Genomic DNA, 19,375 nt, shown 5'->3' on the forward strand with positions numbered 1-19,375 from the left:
ATGCTCGTGGGGGAGAAGCAGGAGCACTGAGAGGTGGGGCCTGGGGAGAATTCTAAGGGCTGGGCAGAGAGTAGCATTTGGCCCCTGGCCCAGAGATTCCCTATCCTTGCTCTTGAGCAGGGGTCTGCAACCTTTAAGACAAAAAGAGCCACTTGGACCCGTTTCCGAAGGAAAAAAAAGAAACTGGGAGCTGCAAAAACATTGCGACATTTAAAACAAATATAACGCTGCATTTTATTTTAAAAAATCCGATTTAAATTTTAAAAAATCCGATTTAAATAAAAAAAATCTGATTTAAAAAAAATGATATATTTTTTTTTAAAAATCATTCATTTTTATCCACCCTGGGGACCACTACCAGGTCACAGCCTGATCCAAGGTGGGTTGCAACAGCATACAAATATTTGATTTGTTGTTTTTTTTTAAAAAAATGAGTCCTCAACTGCACTCTTGTGTTAAATGTTTGTCCCATGTCTAATTGAAGACTGCTGGCTTTTACAATAATGCTAGTGTCTTTTACCCTTAATATTCCAGACCAGAGGCTATGCTCACCTCTTCCAACCTCCTCTCTTGCTAAATAAAGCACAGAATTGCACCAGAGAAGCCTGTGATGTTTGTGCTGACTTGCATACAGGTGGCTGTAGTAGTTCGTAGTGTTCAAAGCTTTTTAGGGGAGTTCCCTGCCCCCTTAATGACAATGGCGATAGATTTTGCACATGAACACAGATCCAAGTTAGGACTCCTCTCTTCCACGCCAACAGGTGCTTTGTCAAGGCTCCCCTAACACACACTCAGGACAGAGGAAAAACTGCAACCTTTTGGGGCGTCATTTTCCTACCCATGTCTCTGTGAGAACCAGCCCTTTATTCTGCCTCCCGTAGTACATCCTCCCACTTCAAGAATTCATTTCCTTTGGACTTTCGGCTCATCTCCACCCTTATTACTCCTTGTCCTCGTGAAGGAAGCATTTTCACAAGTTTTCTTTTTGGTGGGCTGTCCGTGCTTCCAAACGCCTGGAAGTCACGACAGGGGCTTCTCCCCCACCTAGTAAATTCTGCCTCTGCATAAGTTACGCAGGTTTGGTTTTCTTTACCAGCCCACCCACCCCACCCCCCGGTCGAAGCAGAGCAATAAGTCATTTACCTCAGCAGGGGACAAGCTCAGCTCCACTAATGAAACCCTTCCAAGGAGTGGGGTGGCGAAACTCGTGACCAGCAGGTAGGTGGTTGGAGAGCACCATCGGAGGGGGAGGGGGGAAGGAAATGAGAGGGGGAGGGGGGAAGGAAGCGAGAGAAAGCTTTCCCAGTTTTTATGCAAGCCGGAGCCTGAAAAGTTGCCAGAGCGCGTGCGGCAAGGAGACTAAAGAAGTGCTATTGTGGGTCGAGTGACCTAGAACTGGGAGAAAAGAAAGCGCGGGAGAACAAGCCCCTCTTTCAGCCGCCGAGGAGGAATCCCCCCGATCTCCTCCAGCCACAGGCTGCCCAACCAAACCGGGGCAAAGCCAAGGCACCGCTCTTTGCACCGCACGTTTGGAGAGGCCACTTTGGAGAGGCCACAGCTGGAGGGCGTGGCGCAGGCGGCCAACTTGCGCTCCCGTGCTCCACCCGGCAGCCTAAGCAACACACCTGAGGAAGCAGCGGCAGAGGACTCCCCCTCCCCAGTCCCAGTCCCCTACCCCAAGGGACTCGTTGGGGGGGTTGAAAAAGCCCCCCGCCCGCGGCAGGCAGAGAGCTCGACGGCGGTTTCTGCCCAGCCAGCCCAGCTTTGCGCCCTGGAAGGCGGGGGCGACGCGACTAACCTTGCCTGGTGAGGTCCGCCGGCGGCTCCGCTCGGCGCTGCTGCGGAAGAACGCACAACTGCCTTTTTCTCCATGCAGCCTTTTTAAGCAGCCACGTCCCTGCTGTGCGTGCTCAGGCTCCTAGGCGCCTCCAAGCCCCCTCGCGACACGTGCACCCATTGGCTCCTGAGACGCGGGTCCCGGGCAAGGGTGAGTCCCAGCCTTGCTCCAGGGCAGAGAGAGACGCGCGCCCGCAAGAGCGCGGTCTGAGGCTGTGAGCGGAACCAGGAGTGAAGGAGGCAGCGGCAGGGAAACAGGCGCTGCTTCCTCAACCATTTTTAAAAAGAGGGCTTCCCCCCTCGCCCTCGCCCACCATCCGCCGCCCCTGGCCCAGCCCGCAGCTGCCTACCTCGTCGTAGCCTCGACGCAGCAGCCAGCAGCAGCTCCACACCAGCAGCCACACCTCCGGAGGGAAACTGCTGCTGTCTGCTGCTGCGCCTGCGCTGGCAGAAACAAGGCACAACGCATGAGCAGAGCAGCACAGCAGCAGCGCCCTCAGCCTCTGGGGGGCGGGCCACCGGCCAGCTGGAGGGCGGCCGCTGCCACTGGCCAGCTGGAAAAGTGGACAGGCGTATCCGCCCCGGAGCCGTGGCAAAGGTGTAAAAGAGCCGCATGCGGCTCCGGAGCCGCAGGTTGCAGACCCCCGCTCTTGAGGAACAATCTCAGGTCCCTGAAGGCAGGGTTCCTTCATCACGGCAAACCCTGATATTGCACCCACAGGGCTTGGTTCTCCAGGTCAGCATGAGTATGAGGAAGTGAGGCTGCCTCGGCAGTATGAAGAAATGAAGCCTCTGTATGAGAGATGGTACCCTCAGGAGGAACCGTGGATTTATGAGTATGCTGTGAGTACCTGGGGAAGAGGTTTAACGGTGGGGGCGGAGTCACAATGGACTCTCCTTCTGAACCTAGTCCACTGGACTTGTCCCCTCTTTTATGTTTCATTGTGAGTCATGGATTCCCTTGTTTCCTCCACCTTCCTCATTTAAAAACAGACACCCAAGAGGAAGTCAGAGAGTGGCCCATCTTAGCCCCATGTATATCATACAGGAAGATAGGAAGATGCCTTGTATTGAGTTCGACCATTGGTCCATGTAGCTCAGTGTTGTCTACACTGACTGGCAGCAGCTCACCAGGGTTTCAAGCAGGAGATTCTCCCAGCCCTATCTGGAGATGCCGGGGATTGAATTTGGGACCTTTCTACCAGCAACCAGATTTGCCCAATGAGAAGAGGAAGTAGACTGGCAGCTGCTGGACTGGTAGAAAAAAGGACTCCACAAACTTTTTTTTTTTCAGATTGAAAAACAAGTTCCGGAACATAGAAAGCTGCCTTATACTGAGTCAGACCAGTACTGCATACTCTGACAGGCAGTGATTCATCTCAGGCAGAGGTCTCTCCCACCACCCCAGGTCCTTTTAGCTGGGATGCCAGCGGTGGAGCCTGGGACCTTCTGCACATAGAACGGTCCCTCTGCCTCTGAGCTATAGCCCTGCCTCCTTAGGAAGCTGCTTCTGACAGAGTCAGACCAATGGTCCATCAACTCAGTATGGTCAGTGCAAGGAATGGAGAGCATGTGGCCTTCTTGAGGTTGTTGGACTACAGCTCCCATCATCCCTGAAAACTGACCATGCCAGCTGGGGCTGATGGGAGTTGCAGTCCAAGAGCACCTGGAGGGCCACAAGTTCCACATTCTTGGTCTACACTGACAGTCAGCCACTCTCGAGGCTTTCAAGCAGGAGTCTTGCCACATCTTGCCTGGGGATGGCTGGGATTAGAATCCTAGAACTGTAGAGCTGGAAGGGACCATGAGGGCCATCTAGTCCAACCCCCTGCAATGCAGGAATCTTTTGTCCAATGTGGGGCTTGAACCCACAGCCTGAGATTAAGAACCGCACACTCTACTGACTGAGCTATCCATAGGGATATTTTACCTGCTATATTTTTCTATTTCAGGATTGAACACACAAAGCAGATCCCCTACCACCAAGCCGTGCCCTTTCTCATTAAAGGAATGGGGGCTGGGGCTTTGGCCAGAATCCATTTAGTCCAGCTCTTGTTTGTCAATCTGGGCCAACCAGATGCAGGACATGTAGGCAATGGCCTCCTGCTGTTTGGCCTCAGTGACTGGTGTTCAGAGGTAGAGTGCTTCCACACATGGCGGCTCCATTTAGTTACAGTGGTGATGAGTCATTGATACCTCTGGCCTCCGCCCATTGTCTCAGCAGGTCTTTCTTCCCTTATGTCTAGGGTGCTTATCAGCGAAGCAGAAGATCAGTGGATGGCTATGCGGAAGTGACACAGGTCTACGACCCTGTGGCAGATTTTCTGCCCCTGGATGGGGAGCTGCCTTTTGAGCAACGAGGGGAGCTGGTCTGAGCAAAAGCTGCAGCAAGGCTTCTTCTGATCTGTCACCCAGAATTTGAATCCTTACTCAGCCATGAAGCTTTGCTGGGTGACCCCTTGGGCCAGGCATCGTCTCTCAGCCTAACCTACCTCACAGGGTTGTTGTGAGGATAAAATGAGGAGGGGGATAAAGAACCATGCACCCACCCACTGTGAACTCCTTGGAGGAAAGGTTGCAATAAATAAATCTACCATATATTTTTGAAAGTGATTTGTTTGTTCGCTATGAATTTGGACACCTTGGAAGATACCGTAACCCAATTTCAGATGATGGCTCTGAGATCAAAGAGCAGCTTTTTATCTATGTTTGGATACAATCGGGTGCCATTTTGAATCAAGATGGTGGACTGAAAAGAGACTTATGCCCAATACTGTAGGGGCCCAGCATGTGTTGCGTGTGTTTGACTGTTACATTGTCCAAAGGAGGCCACTGCCACCATACCTGGCCTGAGGAGAGAAGGTGCCACCCCACACGTGCCTCCGTCTCCCTTGCCACTCCTTGGCTATCTCTGCCACCTCCTCAGGGACATGCCACCTTCCTTTGCTTCCCCTGTAGCTTCCCCTTCCTGCAGCCATGAGGGGGAATGCGGGCAGCAGCAGTGCCACCTCAGCTCCACTCAGCCTCCCCACATCCCAGAGGTACATTTCAGAAGGATAAGGCCCCACAGCCCTGACAGCTGCTCTCCAGCGGCAGTGGCTTCCTGCCTGACATGCCCCCTGCCTTGCTAGCAGCCTTAGTTGCTCCCTCCACAGACCCTTAGCCTGGCTCCTGGCATTCTTCATTTGCGGAGAGCTTCCTCTTCCTCTTCCTCCCTGTGTCCGGCCTCCTCCGCCCCCTCAACCTTGAGGGGACCCGGTCCCCTGCCAACAAATATTGAGGGGGACAAAGACACCTCGGCCTCATAGAGTTGGCGCGCCTGGGACTGATCCATTCAAACCTGCCCTGATTTCAACCACTGATTTCAAAGCCACACCGCGCGTTCTCTGGGTTTCTGAGAAGCACCAGGTACATGGCTGCTAGTAAAATGAACAAATTATCTGGGGCTTGGCTGCGTGGCATTAAGTCGTTTCTGATAGCAGACCTCAACCCTTCCCTCTCTTGTGTTTCTGTTGCCTCTTTTCCTTGGTCGTGGGGCTGAGTGGTTCAAGGATGCTGGCAGTGAGAGAAAAGCGGAGGCAGGCAAGTGCCGATGGGTTCACAGGTTCTGCACCGGGGCCGGAGTGTAGGCAGCATGAGACGGAGACAGTGGAAAAGATTAAAAAGTGTGCTTCTTTATTGCCACAATTAGCTTGCTTCTGTTCCAATAACATATGGTTCATCATAAACCCTGGCATGTCCTTGCCTCCATTTAAATATTCCATTAGCACAAGCTTGGAGTGTTTATCAAGCTGAACACAGAGGAGGGCATGTGAAAGGTTGCCAGACAGAGACAGACAGACAGACAGAGAGACAGACAGACAGACAGACAGACAGACAGACAGACAGACAGAGAGAGATGGGGAGGGATAAACACAAGATTATAGGAAGTTGCCTTGTACTGAGTCAGACCACTGAGTCTATCCAGCTCAGTATTGTCTGCAGTGACGGGCAGCAGCTCTGCAGGGTTTCAGGGTGAATTTTTTTTTTTAGCCCTCCAGGGAGGCGGACTCTAGGACCTTCTGCATGCAAAGCAGATGCCCTACCACTTTGCTGTTGGGAAGGGTTCCCTCCTCGTTAGTGAGCAGGAATAATTCTTGCAGCAGCTGAATCTGCAACAGTAATTTGCGGCAGAAGCTGCAACTGCCTGAATTCTCCCTTTCTTCACAACAGTTAAGAAATCCCAGGGAGCCTGGATTGGGTGTCTGGCAATTGCAGATGGGCTGATCTACTCATTTCGGTTTCTCTTCCCTCCCCCCCCCACCTGAAGTTCAGTTCTTCGTATTTCCACATTAGTTTGCAGTTCATTCACGTTTGAAGGTGGCGAATTAGGTTGGTTTGCCTTTAAATGCAAACTGGATCTGATTTCTCCCTACCCAGCAACGGGAAAAGAAGGGAGAGTCAAACTCCTCAAAGAGCTTTGGAGAGCAGGAATTGGTGGGACGGCATGGCTTAATAAGGCGAGACCGCCAAGAAATGGGATGGGTGGGGAGGATAGAAAAAGAAAGGGGAGGTGTGTTAATTTCCCCACTTTGTGGGGATACAAGCTGATGCAGTCATGGAGACACACACATACACACACACACACACACACACACAGAGAGAGAGAGAGAGAGAGAGAGAGAGAGACTGCTTCCTTGGCAATGAGCCAGAGATAAGAGTGTGAGCTACACAGAGCTCTCTCAATTAAGCCAGGGAGACCTGGCTACAGGTTTCTGCGCACAGATGCTGTGAGCGGGTGCATCGCAGGCCGGAGCCTAAATCAAGAAAAAACACGCAGTGTTTATCCCCGCAGCTTAGAATACGGAAGGCCCCCATCTTGCCTGAGGGCCTCCAGACTGATTCCAAGCGTCAGAGGGGCAGCACTGAAAAAGTGTGCATATTGTCATTTGCCTCAGGTTATTTTGAGGTGCAATTAAGTCGGCTGCCAACTTCATCTCCTGAGAGGGCACCTCTGACTTCTTAAGAGGGCAGTTCTCTACCACAACGTTGTTTCAAGGCCGGCTTAACTGTTGCAGCTCCTGCCTCGCCTCAGGGACTCCTGGGAACTGTCATTTGGGCGAAGGAGCAGAGGCTCCTCTTAAAAGACCACTCACTGGAACTACAGTTCCAAGGGTTCCCCGGTTGTGGAGAGAGAAGGAACAACAATTAAGCCGGTTAATTTTGTAGAGAAATACCCGAAGGCAAGGGGCGAGACACCCACGGCCCTCCAGATGTTGCTGAACTTCAAGTCCCATCATCCCTGATCTCTGGCCAGGCTGGACTCCGCTCATGGGAGTGGTGGTTCAACAACATCTGGGTGCCACAAGGTAGTCGCCCGTGTCCTAAGATTTGCACAGGAGGGGCAATTTCGGCAGTTGCGGCTTGGAAGATCACTCCCATGCCACAGTTGCGAGAAGCTCCAACCAGTGGGATTTCCTTTCCCCCTTCTGTGCAATTCTTTGAATTAAAAAGTTAGAGGAACTTTCTTAGGTTTTAAGACGTAGCATCAATAAGTGGATCACACCAGAGATGGCCTAAACAGCAACTCAGTTTCACCGAAGTAATTCCTCCGGCAAAGGCCAGCCCTGTGCTACTATATGATCCAAATTTTGCCAAAAACCAATATGGTTCAATAACAAAAGTCCATTTCACAGAAATGATACTTGCGGCAGCTAAGAGGATAGAGAGGGGCGAACCTGGCAGCTGCCTCCCCCTCCCTTGCATGCAAGGATACCAAACAGGAGCACTTAGAACTCCAGTGGGGGAAGCAGCTGGTTGACAGAATTCGCACTCAGAGCCTGAACCGCTTCCTTGCTGATGAGGGTGAGCCCGGTGGTGCTGGGTGGTGGTGGAAGAGTACCTTTGTTCCCTCCCTGCTCACTAGCCTGGGGCTGAAAGGATCCAGAGACAGTGGAGAAGTCAAAGCCCTCCACACTGCCAGCACTGCAGTGGGTCACCTGCAGTGGGAGATAATCCGGCGCCACTGGGGATAGACTATTGGCCGGCATCAGCAAGGAAAGTCAGGCACACCCTCCCCCCTATCCAATAAGTTAGTTAAATACAGGCAGCACAAGGCAAAGTTTCCTTGTCACATAAGATAAAACAATATAAACAACAACACCCCCCAAATTGACACTCCTTCACTTCCTGGGTGGCTGAAAAAGAGACGGTTTTCTGCTGAGGGGTTTAGCTTGACAGGCGGTCTTCATGGGAAAGAGGGGAGATGAGCTGGTCCAGGGCCCAAACGGCGGCTCCTAAGCAACAGGCGTAGCTGCAGAGGGAAGGAGACAACAATCATTCAAAGATGAAGGCTAGCTATTCCTTCTTGGGCTCTTCTCTGCCCCGATGCAGCTAGGGATGAACAGATCTGCCCATTTTGGTTTCTCCCAGCTTCTCATCCTTCCAGTCTTCAGTTCTCCACATTTTTGCATCAGTCTACTGATTTATTTTTATTTTTTATTTTGCAACAAGTGCACTTGAGAATTCATCAGCTTCTTTAGTATGCATTTCTCCTAATGCAGACATTCCTGTAGGCGATTTTTATTCAGCATATACATTTCTTCCCAAGCAATTTCCCCAAATCTCATGCATTTCTTTCAGGGTACGTTAGTTCCTCTAATCACACAATTTTTTAATGCCTCCTTTCACTTAACATATGCATTTTTTGAGCAGGTTGGAGAACTGCATCGCAGAATTCGGGGAAGTGTGAATTTCTCAGGACAGCTGTATCTTGAGCTGCGTGTTGCAAATTTGGTAGGTCCTGATGAAAATGCAAAGTGAACCAAATTTAGCTCCCCCTTCCCACTGTCACCAACTATAGATCCACCCCTAGCTGACCTGTTCTGTCGCTGGGCCTGGTGCCAACAGGTGAACTGGTTGTTCGTTCTCCAGGTTCCGCGCACTCGGATCAGCCCAGTGATGCAGCAGGAGGCGCACAATCTGCTCCTGAAAGAGGTGCCCATGTAGACCAGCAGCCATGTGCAAGGCGGTGTTCCCGTGGGCCTGAGGACAGAGATTTCCCCTCCAAGTTAGCCTGCATAATATTCATTTATTGCAGATTTATTAACCAAAACTTACTGAAGCAGTGTGCAATAAAATAAGACAAAATGGAAAAAGGTTGCAAACTCAGCGATGCTAAAAGCAGTAAAGCAATTTATACCATTGTGCAACTATTGTTTTTTTTTTACATAAGCAACTGCATCACACTTTGGGAAAGGCTTCTTAAAGGAAAAAAAATGTCTTCAATAGCCCCCTAGCTAAAAGGCTATGTGTTTGCCAGATTTCGGCTAATAACTGATTCCAGGCGGCTGGAGCTGCAACACTAAAATCCCGGTCTCTAGGGCACACTCATCTCATCTCTGGGGCATGTGGTATTCTCAGCAGTACCCCACCTGGGGAGTACAATTGCTGGGCATGGATGTGTGGGTTGAGGCAGTTCCTCAGGTCCATTGCAACTGTCTCCAAAGTTCCAGAAAATGCTGACGGACATGTCAGAGAATTCTGACGAAGAAAGAAATGGAATCAGAAATTGCCGATGTTCATTCCTTCATCCCATGGCCAGAATGGAACTCAGTCCAGTGAATACAATGGGCATTTGCTGTTTCCTGTTGCTTTCAGTCCACAAATGGCACGCAATTGATTACATTACATTACATTAACACTTGCATTGTGTTTCCTTTGTGTCCTGCAAGGCCGTGCTTTGGTTTCCGAATGTTTTGGAAGTTGAACTGACTTCCAAAATGGATTCCATTTGACTTCCAAGGAAAGGATGACTTCTTACATCCCCGAGGAACAAGGCACCTCAGCAGCACACTTGTTTAACATGCCATTTCTCCCTCTCCCCTTTTAGCTGAGCCTCTGTGCTACTCAGGATCAGTCCTGGGGAAGCTGGAGCAGCCTTTGGGCTACAGCAGCTGCGAATCACCTCCCCAATATTCCCCTTTGCTTTTCAAGGGAAGCATCCATTGGCATCAATAGCATAGAATTGTAGAGTTGGAAGGGACCACCGGAGTCATCTAGTCCAACCCCCTGCAGTGCAGGAATCTTTTTGCCCAACGTGGGGGTCGAACCCATGACCCTGCGATTAAGAGTCACATGCTCCCCTCACAATGCAAACAGCAGCATTGGAGAGATCATCTTTATCGGGACCATGGGAGAGAGGGAGGAAGGAAAAGTAAAACTTTCCCTCTCCCTTTCCTAAGGTCCCAAAGCTGCGACTGACATAGACAAAAACCTGCATGTCAGCTGCTACGGTCCAAATGATCTCACATGACATTTGATTCTCAGAGCTGGGCCCACTGTTGCAAGGTGCTGAACAGGCTTGATCTGCTCTCCGAGGGCCACCAGTTCTACCCACCCTTCTGCCTTTCATGATACAAAACAACAACACCATAATGGGGGGGAAAACTCCTTTCTATCCCCAACCTTGGGCAACAGCGCCCCCTAGCAGAGAAAACCAAGAAGCACACCTTCATATTGACAAAGTTCTGGAGTTCTCCTTCAGGCAGCTGGAGAAGGAACTGGATCAAAGGCAGGTTTGCAGCTTGGACGGCCAAATGCAGAATGGTTTTGCTGCTCTTCAGTTCCTAGAAAAGGGAGGAAACTGTCAGGAGGCCAGATGCTATCTCCAGGATGGGCTGGCCAAGCTTTCTTGGCTAATCACAAAAGAGAGTCTTATCTTTGAACCGTTCTGGGTGGTAGAACATCTGCTTTGCATACAGAAGATCCCAGGTTCAATCCCTGGTACCTCCAGGTAGGACTGGGAGAGAAATTCTAGAGAGTCAGCTGCCTGCCAGTGTAGACAATATTGAGTCAGACAAACAAACGGTCTGACTCAGGGTAAGGCACTTTGCCAGTCCTGTTTAGAAATGCTTCCATAATGTCAGTATGCCATAATGTCAGTGGAGAGCTTCAAGTGCACACGAGAAATCTAGATTTATGCAATTAAAGTGAATTAAAGCATTTTCTTGCCCAGGTGAAACAAATCCACTTTTTTAAAAAAGACTTTTTGCAATTAGGAAAGTGATGAGGAAAGTCACCGAAAAGTGTGAGAGGAACAAATGGGAAAACACTAGCAAATGAATAATGATAATTGTTAAATAAATCAGAAGGAATTTCCAGTAAAGACAGGTCATAGTCTAACCTCCGTGTAAGCTTTGTGCAAACAAATCAGTGCAAATGCTCAATAAACAGGCCATCTGGAGGATGACAGAGTACCCTGAGTGACACACATTGCATGGTCACATTCTTCCCCACAATGGCAACATCTATTTTTCTATTTTAATTGTGGCAACAATAGCCAAATGTTGCAAATCCTTTGCTATGTCTTCCTTCTTTTGCCCTCTTTTTGGTTGGTGCAGAAGTGGCCACCTTGGTCTGCTGTCCTGGGAAGAAGGAACCCCTCCTCCTCAGAGCCCACCCACCCACCTACCTGGCTCTTGTAGTTGGCCCCGAGTTCGAGGAGCAAGCGGATACAGAGCAGGAAGTTCTGGAGCTGCTGCTGAGACAACGGATCCATGCTTTGGGACTGGAAGGCAGCATTGTGAGCTATGACAGCGCAATGCAAGGGGGTCAGACCTACCGGAACAGTGCAGAAAGGGATGTCAAAGATCCACACATTAGCAGTGTGTACCACTCCCCCCCAACCCCCCACCCCAATATTATGCATTCTCAACTTGAAAATGTTTCTGGGAATACAGCGATCATCTTACCTTCAAAATTTCTGGCATCGACATTGACTGGGACACCAGTCATCATGACGGCCTGGGAAAGAATCCAGAAAAGAGATCGTCATTCTGACATGTGCTTAGAACAGATTAAATCCCAACCTAACGAAAGCCAAGCAAGTAGATGTTGGCCAGGCCATGGACCGAGTGGCTCTAACGCCTAGCTGCTTCAACAGCATTTGTTGGGAAAGCAGGAAAAGGATGACTATAAATATATAGACCTTTTCCCTGCTGTAGTGACTATTGCATCACAGCCTGTTTCATTGTGTTTTAAAGGCACTGTAAGCTGCCTCAAGAACATCAGTTGGTAGGCAGGCTATAAATACTCCTAAACAAATAAATAGTATTTTATCGGATACCCATTGCCCATGCGTGGAGGTCAAGTGATGGGGGAAGTATTGGCCTGCTCCATTTGTGTGTGCTATTGTGCTGCTAACATTTGCAGGAGTATAAAAAGCAACAAATGACGGAAACGCTGTTGCAATTTGAACTCTGCGATGAAGCACCATGAGGTCCAGCTCCCACCAACCCCAACTATTGGCCCTGCTGGCTCATGGGAGTTGGAGTTGGTGGCGGCTGGGTGCTCTGAAGGAATGGCCTGACTGCTGCTCTTGAGCTTTTGCCACCTGAGGTAATTGTCTCACTTTGCCTGATGATAGGGCTGGCCCGGCCTTGCTAGCAGAGATGGGGACCATAGGCAGCTGGCCTTATACTGAATCAGGCCATTAATATTGTCTGCAGTGACTATCAGAAGCTCTCCAGGATTCCAGACAGGGAATATTTCCTACAGGGGGGTAGCTAGCTGCTCTGGCACCTGCAGCGGCGGGGATGGGGCAATCCGCGCACGGGAGCAGGGCGAGTCACGCACGGGGGTGGCATGGCAATCCACACAGGGGCGGCGTAGCGAGCTGCCCACGGAGTCCGCCTGGCAGACACAAGCCCCACACTGCTGTTTCAGGCAGCACGGGTCCCCATGCCACTGCGTTACTCCCAGGAGAGACATGTGGCTCAGACGTGCTGAAGGTCAGGCCCCATGGTAAGTGCTGCCCCCTGTGGTGTGCCATTTTGTCACCCACCTCAAGGATGACACCCGGGTTGCACTGCACCCCCCGCACCCCTTTCCTATGCCCCTGATTTCTCAGCCATACTGGGAGATGCCTGGGATTGAACCGGAGACCTTCTGCACGCAAGGCAGTTGCTCTACCACTGAGCTACGCCCTTCCCCTTGTTGCTCTCCAGGTATTGTTGGATAGCGACTCCCACCATTCTTAAATATTGGCCATGCAGTAGGGACACTCACCTCAATGACACTGGGCAGCCCATAGGTGGCGCCAAGGTGCAGCACAGTCTGCCCCTTCTGGTCTGCAGCATTGACGTCCGCTCCCAGCACAATCAGGTCCTTCACGATCCCAGGCTGATTTGCTGCAGCCGCCACTAGCAGAGGAGTCTGGGCACACAGAGAGGAATAGCAGTGAGTGGCTGTGGCTGGGAGTGGCAGAGCACAGCCTTGCCAGGCACCTGGTTCTAGGCAGCTATCTAGGGCAGCAGTTGATAGGTGACAGGCAGCAGTTGGCAGCTACTTCATTGCATATGCACCAGGCATGCGAAGCCTGTTTCAGCCTGAGGGCCACATTTCCTTTTGGATAACCTTCTGAGGGCCACATGCCAATTGTGGGCGGGGCCATAGGCAAAAGTGGGTGGAGCAATGAATGCAAATATCACCTTTGTAGCATGTTTAGGGAAGTTTTTAATCTGTGATATTTTAATGTATTTTAATATTTGTTGGAAGCCTCCCAGAGTGGCTGGGGAGACCCCAGCCAGATGGGCGGGGTATAAATATATTAATTAATTAATTAATTAATTAATTAATTATGTGTCAGATCTCTTCCTCCTTCTGCCTACAGCAAGTCCCAAGGGACCCTCCCTGTTTCTGTTCTGCTTGCCCCTGTTCCTCACCCTCCAATATTCCCTCGTTCCTCACCCTCCAATATTCCCTCGTTCTACTCATCTTCTGGGGTTTCTCCCACCACCAAGAAAAAAAACCCACCCAGGGTGCAAAGATGGAGGTGCGGGTTGGGGAGATTTCTGAGGGACAGACAAAAATGCCCGGAGGGCTGCATTTGGGCCACGAGCCTTCAGTTCCCCACCCTGAGGTACAATCTTATTCCTCAGGAGCAGCTCGACACAAATAAAAAGACTGAATTGGCCTGCAGCCCTGAACATCTCAAGAGGCAGACATGACAAAGCAACTTCCAAGTGCTTCAAGCAAACGATAAAGGTTGCTTTAGTTGAGATTCCTGCATTGCAGGGGGTTGGACTAGATGACCCTCGGGGTAGCTTCAAACTCTACGATTCTATGATCTTTTCAACCGGCTCATATAGCTAGGCTATTGGCAGCAGCTTGATTTGAAGCAGTTTTCACCAGGTGACACACCATTGCTACCTGCCGATCACTGCTATGAAAGGATCATCTATAAGAAAGTTGACAGCCCTAGATGCAAGGGGAAGAGTAGGGCTAGGATTGCCTTGATAGGTTGCTTGGATGGCACAACCGTGAGAAAGAGCTGGGGGGCTGGGGGAGGGGAAGTTTGTATAATAACAATAATAATAATAATAATAATAATAATAATAATAATAATAATAATAATAATATATTTATACCCTGCCCATCTGGCTGGGTTTCCCCAGCCACTCTGGGCGGCTTCCAACAAAAGATTAAAAATATATTAAGACAGGATTCCTCAACCTTGGCCCCCCAGATGTTCTGAGACTACAATTCCCATCATCCCTGACCACTGGTCCTGCTAGCTAGGGATCATGGGAGTTGTAGGCCAAAACATCTGGAGGGCTGAGGTTGAGGAAGCCGGCATTAAGACATCAGTCATTAAAAACTTCCCTAAACAGGGCTGCCTTCAGATGTCTTCTAAATGTGAGGTAGTTGTTTATTTCTTTGACATTTATTTAGTTTTTATCCCTTTATTGTATAAATTGCCTGATGGGTTTTAAAATAGCTGTCACAGCGGGATGCAATATGGAATAACAGAGAATATAAATTGAATTTCTAAACATGTATGAACAATAAATTAAGTACATATACTGTTACAATGGCAGAGTAAATGCATTTGAAAACATACACAAGAAAAGGAGTCAGAATAATAAGTGAAAGTTACAACAAACAGGTTGCCTGGATACCTGTAGGAAAGAATAGAGTGATATTCATCTAAGATACTCATAGTAGACCCTCTGAAATGAATGGACATAACTCCATGGACTGGCATTTGACTGACCTTGGATATATTCCATAGCAAATACGTAGCTTATGAAATAAATTCTAAATGCTATAGGGCTGTCGCCAATGCTAGTCCTACTTAGAGTAGACCCGTTCAAATTAATGTGACAAGCCTGTCTTTAGATCCATTAATTTCAGATGAGTATGCTGGATTCAAATTATAAGCAAGGAGATTCTGACTAAACAATAGGAAGAACTTTCTGATGGGAAGAGCTGTTTGATGGTGGAACAGACACCCCCGGGAGCTGCTGGACTCTACTTCCTTGGAGGTTTTAAGACAGAAGTTGGATGGCCATCTGTCAGGGATTCTTCAGCCGTGTTTCCTGTATTGCAGGGGGTTGGACTAGATGCCTGTTTCGGTCCCTCCCAGCCCTACAATTCTATGATTCTATGCTTAGGACTTAGTTGGAGACAACCCTATGAGACAGCTGGAGAAAGATATTCATGTGCCTTCTCCATGCAAGGAGAATTAAGCCCAGGCCTCATCCTCACCTTCCCCCTGTGCTCTTTGACATCAAGCTGGCCACACTCCCGGAATACCTCAGCAGTAGCATATGCCAGTGGCCGGTGTCCTTTGGCCACATATAGATGCAGAAACCTGGAGAGGAGAGGGGCACAGGAATAGTTTAAGAACTTGGTGATCGGCAGACAAGACTCTTCTCCCCTGGCAATACAGCGAGAGAACCACCTGACATAGTGGCTGGAGTCTCGGACTAGGACTAGGGAGACCCTGGTTCTGATCCCTGCTCAGCCATAGATTTCACATGGGCCAATGGTTCTCCCTCTAAACAGAAATAGAGTACATTTCACCATAGAGGGGAAGACTGTGCTGAGGCATACCTGCTCAGAGGCACTTAACTGTTCATGGGCAATTTCCCTAGTCTTCCTTCTTAGGGTTCTTCGTCTTTATCTGTCCAACTAGGGTCATATCCACATGTGCTCATACATTTAGAGCACATGCCTTCCCCCAAAGAATCATGGGAACTGCAGTTTACAGCTGCATTTCCTGGTACCCATATCAAACTACAACTCCCATGATTATTTGGGGGAAACCATTTTTTTTTAATGAATGTGACCCTGGGCCAGACAGAGGACTATTTGCTACAAAATAGGACACACAACCACCTTACTTTGAAGGGGACAAAGTGACCATCCGAGTGGGATGGTGTTCAAAGCGATTTCCTGGGGGCGGGGGCGGGGAAATCAGTGCCCTCACCACCGGCAACAGACTTACGTGTCTCCGTCCTCATCTTGATGTAGCAGAAGAGGCAGTTCTGTATTCCGGATCTCCGCCCGAGCTTGGGCCAGTTCCCCTGGATCCACCTCCAGGGATGAGGCTGGGAAATTCTCCTCAGGAAGGAGGCAGGGGTTGTTCAGTTCTTGCTGCAGGCAGACACCCCCAGGAGCGGGGAAGAGGTCCAAAGGCCCGGTTTCAGAGACCGCCGCCTGTGTGGAAGAAACCATGGTAAGGAGGCATTGCAATATTACCAATCTTTCCCCACAGATATACATCAGGGTTGGCAATGGGGGCACATATATGTTCTCAGAGGCAATTCCTGGCATTTCCAGGGCCCCCTCCTCCCACCAAAATTAGGCTTGGAAACAACTTCTGACTCTGAACCTCCCTGGGGCAATCATTCCACAAATGGGGAATGGAGATACATTCCCAAGGATTTCCTTGGAACAGGAAAACTGCTGTTTAAAAAACAGATTGAGATGATAGCATGAGCCCCTTCCTTGTCTCCAGTTTGAGCCACTCCTCACCCACCCACATCCCCTCATAATTCCACATTCACCTCATAATCCACCGCTGACGCCATTTTGGAACTGTACACTGCCTCGGTGGGACTAGGTCCTGCCGGCCCATAAACGCTGGCTTCCAAAGAAGTAAAGGGGTTCATGATGCCATACTGGGGCCCTGGAGGTGGGAGGAGGTAGTTCTTGGTGGGGTCTACTGGCTGGTAGTGGCAGTCGGCAGGGAAGGCTGCTTGGCTTGAGGTGTCTGGCTGCCAGGTGGGAAAGGACGCGGCCGGGTACTCGGGAGCGGCAGTCTGTCCTGGAGTAGGTCCTCTTCCCTCGGTTGCTCTGGGGGGCTCTAGGAAGAGGGACTCAGATGAGCAAAGAATACAGAAGCAGAAGAAGAGCCCTGCTGGATCAGGCCAGTGGTCCCTCTAGTCCAGCATCCTGTTCTTACTGGGGCCAACCAGATGCCCGTGGGAAGCCCAAAAGCAAGACCCGAGTGCAAGAACACCTCTCCCTTCCTGTGGTTTCCAGCAACTGGGACACAGAAGCATACTGCCTCCACCAGTGCAGACAGACCGTTAGTAGTCATTTCAGGCGCACCGACTCTATGGGGGAAGAAAACTATCCCAGTGTGTCCATATCCACTCACCTGTTCGGTTGACTTCGAACACTCCTGGGGGTACCTGCAGAGGAAGAGTAAAAATAGAGGATCAGTAATGATCCTGGTAAAGGTAATAAAGCATTGCGTCTGGACGTGCTATGGCCGCCACCCTAGACTAGGCTGCCCCTTAATCTGACCCCAAATGTTCATTCGCGTGGTCCCCAATTCATAACGCAGGAAGAAGCCACCTTCTGCTGAGTCAGAACAATGGTCCTAATGGACGATGGACCAATGTTCTGACTCAGCAGAAGGTGGCTTCTTCCCACGTTATGAATTGGGGACCATGCGAATGAACATTTGGGATACGTTCTATCCTATGTGGTGAACCTCTAAAAGGGTAAAAGAGTATTGGGAAATAATTCATAATGAATTAAAAAAAAATGTTTAAAAGTACTTTTCAAAAACAAACAAACCAGAGTCCTTTTTGTTGGGGAGAATTCAGACTGAAATTCCCAGGTGTCACAAAAGGTTATTTATGTATGCCACTACTGCGGCCCGTGTTTTGTTAGCTCCCAAATGGAAAATGAGCGAAGTCCCAGCTAAAAAACAATGGCAACTTAAACTGATGGAACATATAGAATAAGAGAACAAGAGGAACATACGTTTAAAGAAGACTGGAAAACATTTATTGAATATATGGGGGGAAATTGTGTATATTTGAAAACATGGGCAGCATTAAGATAAATTCAACAGTGTAAATAAGTTTTGATGGATGTAATAATGGAATACTGAATGGTTTAGTTCAGGCATGTCCAACAGGTAGATCGTGATCTACTGGTAGATCACTGGACGTCTGTGGTAGATCACTGGTAGATAAGTGGCTCCCCCCCAAAGAAGCTAAACAACTTTGGCAGCCCTAAAAAAACCTCAACTTCTTTGCCCTGCACCCCTAAAATGACCTGAACCACCAAAAAAAGGGCTTTCCTTCCTTTAAAAAAGCTCAGTGTTGCTTTCCTCCTCCCTAAAGAAGCTCAACAACTTTTATGTGAACCCCAAAAAACAGGGCTATCCATCTTTAAAAAAGCTCAACAACTTTGACCTGAACCCCCCAAAAGGGGATAGATCACTGCCAGTTTTTAACTCTGTGAGTAGATCTCAGTCTCTTGGAAGTTGGCCACCCCTGGTTTAGTTTATATAAAATATGCAGGGATTCATGTTATGCAAAATGAACCATGGAAAGAGAAGAAGGAAAGTCATTGATATTTTAAGGTTGTCTAAATGAATATTCTAAAATGTAAAACAGAAAATTTAATAAAAATTATGGGGGGGGGGGGGAGAACATTGGTCCATCTAGCTCTCCACTGACTGGCAGTGGCTCTCCAGGGTTTCAGGCAGGATGTTTTCCCAGCCCAACCTGGAAATGCTGGGGATTTTAATTGGGATCGAACCCTGGACCTTCTGCATGCAAGACAGATGCTCTAACACAAGGCTACAGCCCTCGTCTCAAAGAATGCAAACCAGGTGCAGCTAGCCTAGGTGATGGACCCTAACTTCGAAGGCTGATACAAATTCATTGTACAAGAAGGCTGTCAACAGGTACCAGTCATGGTGGCCACAGGGAACCTCTGTGCTCAAATGCAACAGCCACTGAATGCCACTGTGGGGAGGAATAACAGCAGGAGAGGGCTGCTGCCTTGCTCTCCTGCTTGGGAGTTTCCTGGAGACATCTAGCTGGAAGGGGCTGCTGGAAGCAAGGAACAATCGCAACTGGTTTCAGCGGATGACTCACCTGGGGTCCAGTGCTGCGGCCAAGGACCGTCTGCTGTTGTCTTTTTTGTTCCAGTAATTCCCGCACAGTCTGGGGTGCTAAACTGCTGCGTGGAACTTTGCAACCTGAAAGCAGAGAGAGCAAATGGGGTTGTCAGGATCGAGAGGAGGACAGCTCTAGCCTGGGATCAGATCATTTCCTAAAAGCATGCAAGCACCCCACCTTCAGAGTGTCCATTTCAGGTGTAGGCAACCTAAGGCCCAGGGGCCGGATGCAGCCCAATCGCCTTCTCAATCTGGCCCGTGGATGGTCTGGGAATCAGTGTGTTTTTACATGAGTAGAAAGTGTCCTTTTATTTAAAATGCATATCTGGGTTATTTGTGGGGCCTGCC

General features: G+C 49.4%; 2 protein-coding genes across 2 annotated transcripts in view; one reads left to right on the forward strand and one right to left on the reverse strand.

The window, feature by feature from the left end:
• NPHS1 (NPHS1 adhesion molecule, nephrin) overlaps positions 1-4,424 on the forward strand; it is a 45,478-nt gene extending 41,054 nt beyond the window's left edge. Inside the window, exons 28-29 of the mRNA XM_033158095.1 lie at positions 2,558-2,679; positions 4,083-4,424. Of these exons, the coding sequence (XP_033013986.1) occupies positions 2,558-2,679; positions 4,083-4,211 (251 nt within the window). The 3' untranslated portion in view covers positions 4,212-4,424. The remainder of the gene's footprint in view (positions 1-2,557; positions 2,680-4,082) is intronic.
• Positions 4,425-6,479: 2,055 nt separating this feature from the next.
• NFKBID (NFKB inhibitor delta) lies at positions 6,480-18,822 on the reverse strand. Its single transcript, XM_033158704.1, has 10 exons — positions 18,816-18,822; positions 16,668-16,966; positions 16,106-16,317; positions 15,364-15,469; positions 12,883-13,029; positions 11,568-11,619; positions 11,288-11,433; positions 10,326-10,442; positions 8,695-8,859; positions 6,480-8,128 (listed from the first exon to the last, which is right to left on the reverse strand). The coding sequence occupies exons 1-10, from the start codon at positions 18,820-18,822 to the stop codon at positions 8,063-8,065; spliced, it is 1,317 nt and encodes a 438-aa protein (XP_033014595.1). The 3' UTR covers positions 6,480-8,062.
• Positions 18,823-19,375: the final 553 nt, after the last annotated feature.

The sequence above is a fragment of the Lacerta agilis genome, chromosome 8 (assembly GCF_009819535.1).
Source record: "Lacerta agilis isolate rLacAgi1 chromosome 8, rLacAgi1.pri, whole genome shotgun sequence".
In the NCBI taxonomy this organism is placed as follows: Eukaryota; Metazoa; Chordata; class Lepidosauria; order Squamata; family Lacertidae; genus Lacerta; species Lacerta agilis.